Source organism: Thamnophis elegans, chromosome 4 (genome assembly GCF_009769535.1).
Source record: "Thamnophis elegans isolate rThaEle1 chromosome 4, rThaEle1.pri, whole genome shotgun sequence".
NCBI lineage: Eukaryota > Metazoa > Chordata > Lepidosauria > Squamata > Colubridae > Thamnophis > Thamnophis elegans.
The window spans coordinates 118,211,274-118,221,843 of NC_045544.1; the positions used below are offsets into that span (position 1 = coordinate 118,211,274).

At 44.8% G+C, this 10,570-nt stretch overlaps 1 protein-coding gene across 1 annotated transcript; it reads right to left on the bottom strand.

Annotated features, from left to right (window-relative positions):
- Positions 1-8,271: 8,271 nt before the first annotated feature.
- LOC116508153 (claudin-4-like) lies at positions 8,272-8,901 on the bottom strand. Its single transcript, XM_032216663.1, has one exon. It carries the CDS (start codon positions 8,899-8,901, stop codon positions 8,272-8,274), a length of 630 nt encoding a protein of 209 aa, XP_032072554.1.
- Between the last annotated feature and the right edge of the window lie 1,669 nt (positions 8,902-10,570).

The window sequence follows — 10,570 nt, forward strand, 5'->3', positions numbered from 1 at the left end:
CATGCTCCCACCTGCTGGAAACAGAACCCTGATTGATTAGGATGAAAGCAGCACCAGTTAGCTAGACCCAGGGGTCAGCAACCTTAAACACTCAAAGAGCCACAAAGGTTCTAATCGGGAGCCTCCCATTCAATTCTGGAGCCGACTGGAAGTCTGGTTCCCCCACCATAGAGTCTCCTCCTAGTGTGGCATCCTTTTCCCTCTGCTGAACGGAAGTCCGGTTCTCCCACCATAGAGTCTTCTCCTAGTGTGGCATCCTTTTTCCTCTGCATATCCTAATTGAAAGCCCTATCAATTGTGGAGCCAATCAACAAAAGGGAATCACAGCAGATGAAAGAGCCACATGCGGCTCCAGGTTGCTAACCTCTGAGCTAGGTATATATTCAGGTATCCCACAAAAAGGATCTTAGTCTTATACAAAGACAGGAAAGTAGAATAGAATAGAATAGAATAGAATTCTTTATTGAAAGAATAGAATAGAATAGAATAGGACTTCTTTATTGGCCAAGTGTGATTGGACACACAAGGAATTTGTCTTTGGTGCATATGCTCTTAGTATACATAAAAAGACAAGATACATTAGTCAAGAATCATAAGGTACATGGAACCAACCCCTAACCCCCCTCCCCCCCACAACCCAGCCCAGCACACAAGTGTTACTTGCTCATTCAGAAATTTCCCCAGACCTTTCTCGTGCCTTATGCTCCCAGCAGGCAAGATTAACTCACTCCAGTTACTCATTCTTCTCTTTCAAGAAAAACCTGAAAGAAAGAAAAAGATCCTCTCATACACACTCGCAACACAGACAAGCCATTCCAAATACCTTCTGATTCCTTCTCCCTCCATTTAGCTATGCTTTCCAGACTTCACTGATAGATAAGGGCTTCCGATAGACTCTATTCCAGGGGTCTCCAACCTCGGCAACTTTAAGACTCGTGGACTTCAACTCCCAGAATTCCCCAGCCTGGCTGGGGAATTCTGGGAGTTGAAGTCCACGAGTCTTAAAGTTGCCAAAGTTGGAGACCCCTGCTCTATTCCACTCTGTTCAATAGAATCTACACCTACTCACTCCGATTTTCCCTTGCCTTCTTCTCTCTGGTGGTTCCCCCCTTCCCCCACTCAATTTTGGCAACTTGACATCCTGACATTTTTAAACATCCCCTGCAGACATCCTGGCAGTGTCTACTTTTTTTGCCCACTCTATCAATCCATCTAATCTTACTCAACCTCTTAGAGAGAGGTTCGGTTGGAATGGGGCCGGCGGCGTCCTCGTGCACGCGCGCAGTTCACGCATGCATCTTAGTGCCTGCGCGATGCTCCAGCTGCTCGCGGAGACTTGCGCAGGCACTGTATGTGCCATCCAGCTGCTCGCGGAGAATCGCGCAGGCGCTGTATGTGCCTTGCGCCTGCGTGGAAACGCAGAAGCCTTCAAAGACCGGTAAGGAGCGCAGGCGGGCGGGTGGGCCCTTCGCCGTTCCCGGAAGTTACTTACTTCCGGGTTCGCCGACCAACCGGTTCGCGGGGACCGCCGCGAACCGGTTGAAACCCACCCCTGCCCTAAAGTCTCTCTCTTACTGAGAAAATGGAGGAGCGGATTCATCTTTGGCGGTGGGGTAACAGCAAATGGGACAGAATAAAATGCTGGACTCACATCTACCTTCCTGCCCCCTTCAAAAGCAGTCACTAAGGAATACAGTTGACTAGGGAGCCATTCTTTACAGAACTGATGCCCACGTGCCGTGGCCTGTCGGCCGCCATGCCCTTCAGCAACCAGATCAGATGCGGAGGAGGCATCAGAGTCAGGGTCAGTTTAGCAATAGCAATAGCAGTTAGACTTATATGCCGCTTCATAGGGCTTTCAGCCCTCTCTAAGCGGTTTACAGAGTCAGCATATTGCCCCCAACAACAATCCGGGTTCTCAAGGCAGCCTAAAACCTCCGAGAGGGGAGAGGGAATGGAGCTGTCAGAGATAGAGATAGGGGTGGAGCCTGGGTTGTCCATCAGCCCTCAGATGGAGACACACACTCCCAACAGATGGAGAGTCATCAGCCCTCAAGTCTGGAGATGGATGATGAGGAAGAGGAGGAACAATTGGGTTCAGCTGGATGCGCACAAGGCTGTTCTGACCGAGGCTTCCCAAGAGCATGAAGCAAACTCCTGGTCCCAACAAAAGCCCCTTTTATCAATTTACTGTGAATTCTGCTCATTCACATCCAGCAAAGTGTTTCAAGGGAGGATTTACAGTCACAGACCTTATCTGGCATAAAGAGCTGCCAGGCCAATATCTGCAAACTTGGCAAGGAGTCTCAGAGAATCACAGGCCAATTAAATGAACTAATTGTCTCCTGCAACTCCACTCCTCTTTCGCTCCTCTTTTATTTCCTCTGGGAGGGGCCATTCATCGTCTACCTGTGGCCTTACTCCCAAGTCAACTCCTGTTCTTTAGCTGTTCCCTTTGTCTGGCAATTCTGCGCGTGTGAACACTGGGAACAGGCTCCAGCTGTTTGTCTGCCTCACTGATGTCTGCCTCTGAAGGCAGCGGATAACTGGCATACGGTTCTGACCCCATCTCTGCCTCCGACACAGAGCTTCTCCAGACTCCAGGACTGGCCCATGTTCCTCCCCAATCTCCTCACTGTCTGAATCTGCTGCCAGCTTCACTGGCCGCTGGCAGGCCACAACAAAGAGAGGAGAGCAGTGGAAATCTATGGGCCGATCCTTGGGAAGGAAGAGCCCCTGCTGCTAGCAAAACCCCACTCTAGCTCTGGGGATAAAAGGCAGGGGACATAGATGAATAGGTTTGGCAGAAAACTATTCATCTCCTTGCCGGACAGACTTGTTAGCCTGCTGTGAAAAAGAGAGAGAGGGAGAGACTTTTTGCCGGGGCTGCTGGCGCTCCTACTAGAGGAATCATTGATTTAACTACAGAGGGTTTGTTGTGTTTGGGAGCTGGGTCAAAACACCACATAACAAAAATATGGAATAAAATGACATATAAAATAATAAGATAACAAATCACAGGTAACCAGAGGACCTTGTGGGTGCAGAGCAAAGTATCTGCAGGGGGGAATAGGGCTGGAGGCCAAGTAGGCAATTTACATAACCCCCATTCAATTGTTTGCTAACCCATTGGAGAAGCCTCTGACTTTTACCTCAAAACAAGACTCAGTGCAGAAAATGCAGAACCAGGTAGAACGTAACTACCTCTAGAGGATCTTCCATTAAATTTAATTCAGTGCAACATTTCAGGATGCTGAGGGGGTGGTGGAACAACTCAACAAAGCCAGTTAATTTGCTTCCTGTTTACTGTTTAGCTCCGGGATGCTGTGTAAACACTGACCAGGAAATCAGAAGCCTGTTTTTCCAGTGGCCCCACCTGCCCAGCTGCTATGTCTCCCTTTCCATCGCCTCCATACTACGATGGAGATGTTTTCTTATCCGACACACCTTCAATGTTGTGAAGCTCCTGCAACCAGAATGGAAAAAATAATAATCACCCCCACCCTGCCTACTTTGTTCCCCATTTAGAATCTGAGCTGCAGATTTCTCTGCTGTGCATTTTGAAGACAATCCCTGGGCAGGTAAACTCTCCTCATTCTAGCCCTCCACCTCCATTACTGGGGTGAAAAGACTGGCCTCACGCTTCATTTTGGAGCTCAGTTTTGTGGGTTTTTTCCTCTGTGTTCAAACACCCTTTGGAGTGTGGGCCTGTGTTGTATATACCAATGTCACTGGAACCATCAATATGTGCTAAGGCCAGTGGTGCAGTAATGGTATCCTATTTTCTTCATAACCAGTTCAGTAGCGGGAGCACACATCTGGGCATGCTCAGGACCTTCTGATGATGTCTGGGTGGGTGGGCGGAGCCTCGCACCACCATCACTACCAGTTGCCTGAACCGGTGCAAAACGGCAGCATACCACCTCTGCAGTGGTAGGATTCAGCCAGTTCACACCAATTCGGCAGAACTGGTTGTTAACTTTCTAAGCAATTCGGAGAACCAGTTGTTAGAAGAAACTTCCTTTGTTTTTTTCCACCTTACAGGGCTAATCCTGTAAGGAAGGCAGGAAGGAAACATTCTGGTGTTTGTAGCCTAATCTTTATTGTCCTGCTTACAGAAATTGCCTCTCCAATTAACCCTTATTACATTGTAACAGCTAAGGTAAAGCGCCCATCGACGTGAGTGACATTGAGTTGGCCATGCCCACCCAGTCACATGACCACTGAGCCACATCTACCCAGCTGATCAGTAGGGCAGAGAACCAGTTGTTAAATTATTTGAATCTCACCAGTGGCAAAGACTACAAGATTTTAAGAACACCCAACCAGCTTTTCCCTCAGAATGTTGGGAACTGTCCCAAAGTATACAGTATTGTTGTATCATCTTATATGCTTTGCTATTCTTTATTGTTTTTTTACTATTTTACTATTTTGTTTTGGTATCTAAATATATATTAAAAATAGTATGCTGCCTAGAGGTACGTGCCATGGCATGCATAAGTATTTTAAACAAGTCAATTTATTATTCTCCTCAGTTTGCAAAGTTCAAACAGTTGCTCCCTCTGCTGTAGCCATTACTGCAGAATACGATGACTCACCTCTTTCTAAGGTACAGAATACCAATTAGCATTTGGAGTTTTGTACAAAACAATAACTGTGTTTTCACAATATGCTTAATTAATTCTGGTATAAACTAGCCAAGGAGGCTCGGTTCGTACAACTTGCTAACCCATCACGAATACTAAGCAAGCTTAAAATTCATCAAGGATAATAAGCAAGCTTTGCAAACCCACGGCCCAACCCACGGCCCATGGGCCACATGTGACCCTCGACTGCTAGTAATGTGGCCTCACAAGATTGTAAACTTTTAACATTATTATGTGATTTTATATCATAAAACTATATTGTATATATTTATATGCAATCCAGGACAATTCCTCTTCAGTCAATATGGCCCAGGCAAGCCAAAATGTTGAACACCCATGGTTTCCATTTTTGACTGGTTGGATTAAACAAGTATGTAATGTGAATCACCCCAAACTGAAAGTCCAGTCTAGACATATTTATCTGGAAGTGCCGGTAAGTCCCTCTGAGTTAATTAGCCAGATAATACACCTCACCCAAGTTAATAAAACACAATTATTATTGACAATATAGCATGATACATTTCAACCCATAATGCATTTTATGTTTTAATTTGGTGGAGTGGTTTATATAACATACTAAAGTAATGAAGAGTTGCCCCATATCATATTTAATAACAAATTACTTTTCCTATTTTAGATCATCTAGAATGTTGTGCAAACTGATCTAAGGTGTACAATTATTCCTTTAATTGTAGATGGACAGATAGCATGTTAGAAACCTATAAACTGTAAAAAAAGTGACTGACAAATTTCCAGCTGGACAGCTGCAGATGGTTACTGTACATTATGCATAAATTGTGTGTGGATTTCATTTCTACTAGAAATAATGGCCATCAGATCTGATTTACAAACATCTGGACAGACCACTAGATGATAGCTTGTTGCTCCAAATCAATTTTGGAGTCCGAATTTTGGTTAGCCTGTTTTTCTAGTTTTATAAAGACAAATCATCAAAAGGCCAGGATGAAGTTATCAGTGGCAATTAACCAAGATATCAAAAAAGATTATCTGGTTGTTGAGGAAGTCAGTTCTAAATTATGGATGGTGGAGAGTTCTTGTTGGAAAGTGTTGATCTGCTTTGGAGTTTCTGTGCTGTGTTATCCCCCACCACCTCGGGGAGGGGGGGCTTTGGTTTATCAGGGCATTTGTCATGCAATTGTTTAATTAGTCTCTCTGCCTTCACATTCCAGCTTTTTATCCATGTACCTTCTGACTAAGAGTACCCTTTCCAGTGAACTAAGTATTGTAATTGTAATACAACCTGCAGTCTAGATTCTAGACTCTAGAATCGTTCTCACTTCATAATGGGTTTCCCCTTTCACTACTATAGGAGGAGATGGTGCCTGGGTCTGAGGCCTTAACCTAGATCAGTGGTTCCCAAACTTGGCAACTTTAAGACTTGTGGACTTCAACTCCAGCCAGCTGGAGAATTCTAGGAGTTGAAGTCCACAAGTCTTAAAGTTGCCAAGTTTGGGAACCACTGACCTAGATCCCAGGGCTGGTTTTAATAGACTACAATGAAACACAGGATGTATTTCCCCTAGAATTCTGGGGAGATTAAGATGAACTGCCACTGGATTAATTACTTTCACTATTGGGAATGGACCTAAGAATTTAGGTCTCAATTTTTTGGGATGCTATTTGGAACTCTGACACTCTGACTGGCCCAATAGTCTTTTTCTCTGATCCAGCAAACAGCTTTAAGCAACATGACTAGTTTTGGGGTGTTTTTTTACATATCATTCAGGCAATTTTTCACCCAGCAGAAATTCATTTCAAATCAGGAATCAGTAATGGGCAGTAGTAAAAAAAATTAATCAGCTGAGAGGACAGATGATTCCCTTCCTCCTCTGATGCATAATTAACAGCCCAATGTTTCAGCCACATGAACTAAGCATCTGATAATTTCACTAACCAAATGCATAGTAAACTGTCCATAAATGATAACAAAGAACAGGTGTAAAATAAAAGTGCACTGTACTGTTTTGAATTCAAGGAAAGACAAGAGAGACACACATGAAAAACGCCAAGGGGGTTTTTTTGTGCTTATAATTAAAATATTTGTAGACTGCTTTTACACACACTCAAAGCAAATGATAAACAATAAAATCTCACACATAAAATATGAAAAAAAACCAGTTCTAATGTAAGAATTGACTTTTCTTTCCTTCTTCAGCATCTCTGCAAGGGAGGAACAAGTGTGTAACACCTCTGGGCTCTGCAAATAGTGCATTTGTCAAAGGAGAGCTACACACCCATTTGGAAAATTTGACAAAATCTTATTCTGGAGAGCAATTCATTCTAAATGATGGTCTGACTCTCCATTAAATAATAAGAATGATAATAAAACCTGACTTCTGCCTATGCCCAGAGACATTTTCCTTTATTTCACAAGCCTCCTGGTATTCAAAATTAGCTGAGGATAATCTTCCAAAGAGTCTGCTTCAAATCCAGCCCTGAATGGAAGAAAGGTGGAAATATCTCTTTTTAAATATACTTGGTCCTATTTAACACTAGTCCATCATTCCCAAATTGCCAATTGGCATTGGAGACACTCAGTTCAGTCTCAACAGAATTGAGACAGTACTTTATAAATGAACAGAAATACCATCCCAGTAGCCAGTCTCAAAGTGTCTTTTTTTAAGATTATCCCTCCCTCAGATTAGATTTACACCTGTATTCAAGCATTCAAAACTGGTTTAACTCTGGGTTTAAATTAATCCATGCAAGACATTAAAAAGGCACATTGTTGTTATTCAATCTCTTCCCTATGTTGCAGAATTCAAACTTCCTATCATATCTCTGAAGATCTCAAATAAACCGGGTCTACTTCTCCTTTCTCAACTCATTGTCTGACAGCCCAGAAACTAATTATCCCACAGTTTGAGCTTCCTCCTCCTAAACCTCCACAACCTGCAAACCTAGATATAGTTCTGCTTAATCATTGCATCCTTTTAAAGAGTTTGCAGTAATTTAAGAAAGGTAAGTGAACGGGGGCCTTCCCAGAGAGCTTCCGGTTTTCAGAAAGTATCAAAATAACTACAAGAGTGGTTGCAAATAATGGAACATACAGTTATGGAAAGAGAGCCAGAAACCAAACTTGATGGACACTCTTTCCTACCCAGATTTCCAAATACAAAGTAACAGCCAGCAATTAGAGGGGGCTTATACCCTTGCTCTCCACCCCCACCAGTGACTGTTCTTGCCACTATTACACACCAGGTCTATATCCACCATCAAATGCTTCTAGACAAGTGTCAAAGGGCGTCTGGAAGTCCAGCAAGCATCCACCCTACTTCAAGCTTCCCTGTTGTTGCTGCTGCTGAGCTAGCTAAGATCCTGGTGAGTTTGAAGGTGACTAGTCTTCCATTAATCTCACAGAATTCAGTTTTCAGTACAGTTTTGTTAGGAGCATCTGTCAGACTCTGGTCCTTGAGAGATATTTGTTCAAACAGGTGAATGCAAGAAATGAATCCCTGCTTTCCAAATCTGGATGAAATATGCCAGGCTTCCCTGCTGCTACACCGAATCCAAAGGATGTAAAAGGATGGTCCCTCCTCACACTGCTCCACTTAGTCCCTCCATGGTGCAAAGTCCCCAAGACCGATGAGGGAGGAAGAATGGCTTAGACGTAGTTGCTGGTTGGCACTGCTTGAGATGCTGTGTACTTTGTCGAATAGGGTTTCTCATGCCTGGGGGGGCAGTTGCAACACAGTAGCGCTCCTCCGATGAGCAGCAGGCCACAGGCAGCCCAGCCAATATAGAGAGAAGTCCCCAAGTCCCGCTTTAGGCTCTCTGGGATCATGGGGTTGTAGAAATCTCGTATGATGTTGTTTGCTGTCCAGCAGAGTGGAATCAGAAGCACGATGCTGGAGATGATGAAGAGGACTCCAGAGAAGATCATCACCTTGGCTTTGGTAGCTTCCTCTTCCACGCAGCTGGTGCACTTTCCCCCAGTGATGGAGAAGAAGATGCCAATGATGGCCAGCACGATGGCAATGACTACCAGAGCCCGAGCAGCTTGCATGTCCTGCGCCAGTGCCAACATAGAATCGTAGATCTTGCATTGCATCTGACCCGTGCTCTGGACTACACAGTCCATCCATAGGCCCTCCCAAATAATTTGGGCCACCACAATGTTATTGCCTATAAAGGCTGTCACCCTCCACATCGGCAACCCACAACAGAGGATGCTACCTAGCCAGCCGATCACCGACAAGGCAATTCCCAAGACTTGCATCCCCATGGAAGCCATGGCGTTCTCCTCCTGCTTCTTGGAGCAGCTACAGCCAAGGAGGCAAAAAAAATGTATTTAAAAAACCCCAAACTGGAAAACTACAAGAAGAGACGGTGCAATAATACTGAAATGCGGGTGACAAATTTGGGGAACTTATAGGCTGCGGTGATGGGTGGAGTTTTACAGAAGCCATCCAGTCTGAACAGACAGAGAAACTCAAACCTGTTCCCCGGGATTCCTTCTCCTCCTCCTCCTCTCCTCTTCTTCAAAGAGGGGTTGTTATCCTAGCAGAAGCAGGTTCCTCCAAGCCTGACTCACCAATAAATCCCAGCCCCAAAAGGAAGATATAGCACGAGATGAGAAGCAAAGGGTCAGAACAGAAGGTTTCCCCACCTCGTTTTTTGCTGATATCTTTGCAGGCTGACGTACATGTTTCATTCCTCCTAAGAGCATAGAAATTGTATAGCAAGTTTGATCTAACGTTCCTTCTATCTCAATGTCCTGCTTCCATCGGTGATCATTCAGATGCTTCAGGGGGTGCAGAAGGAAGTCTTGCATTGATGACATTGAAGGGTCCATTACTTCTGCCTAAAGAGATTCCAGCCAATTATCCTAACCTAGTAGTCATCAGGGGGCACCATGGCTCAGTGGCTGACAGCTTGTTGATCAGAAAGGTCGGCAGTTCGGCGGTTTGAATCCCTAGTGCCGTGAAACGGAGTGAGCTTCCATTACTTGTCCCTGTTTCTGCCAACCTAGCAGTTCGAAAGCATGTAAAAATGCAAGTAGAAAAATAGGAACCGCCTTTGGTGGGGAGGTAACAGCGTTCCGTGCGCCTTTGGCATTTAGTCATGCCGGCTACATGACCCCGGAGACGTCTTTGGACAGCGCTGGCTCTTTGGCTTAGAAATGGAGCTGAGCACCGTTCCCTAGAGTCAGGAACAACTAGCACGTATGTGCGAGGGGAACCTTTATGTTTACGTAGTCGTCATCAATATCAGTTCTCTTTGCAAATAGTGCTTCTGCTACAGATCACACTATCACAAACTGTAGCCAGGAGGAGGATTTGCTCGCCTTTCTCTAGGAGCACAAGGCTATTCACAAATAAATTTCCCCACGATAACTTTTTGAGGTAGATTGGAATGGGTGGCACTGACTCAGTGACGCTTCATGATCTTTATGGTCCAGCCAGAGGTTACTCAGTTCTCCTTAATTCATGCCTAGCATCTGTCACCCTGGTGTTTGCCTTTAGAGCTCTCCAAGTAGAGAATTACTCTCTAGTCCCCACCCAGTATAATGTTGTTCTGCATGGAAGCATTCTTCCTTTCCCACACCCTCCTTTGCAATTCAGATAGGAACTGTCCCACTCCAGGCCCTGCTTCTAGTCCAATTGCTGTGAGGGCATCATAGATGATCACCTCACCCTCAGAGGATGTGATGACCACAGGCAGCTGGGCTACACCCCTGGGAGCACCAAACTGGTGTGAGCAGCCAAAGGTTGCAACATCCCAAGTCTTATGGAAATAGAGGGGAAAGAAACTACAGGCAAGTTTCAGTGCACCACAACATCTCGTCTCTCATAAATATGGTATGTCAGGGCGATAGTCAGAGTCTTTGTAAGAAACCGTTTGTGGGAATTAACTCCAACTTTGGTGCAGTGCAAGAGTCACTGGAGGTTTTTAAGAAGAGA

Bases quoted from the DNA above. Each gene is read 5' to 3' on its own strand.
- LOC116508153 (XM_032216663.1), bottom strand. From the start codon at position 8,901: ATGGCTTCCATGGGGATGCAAGTCTTGGGAATTGCCTTGTCGGTGATC.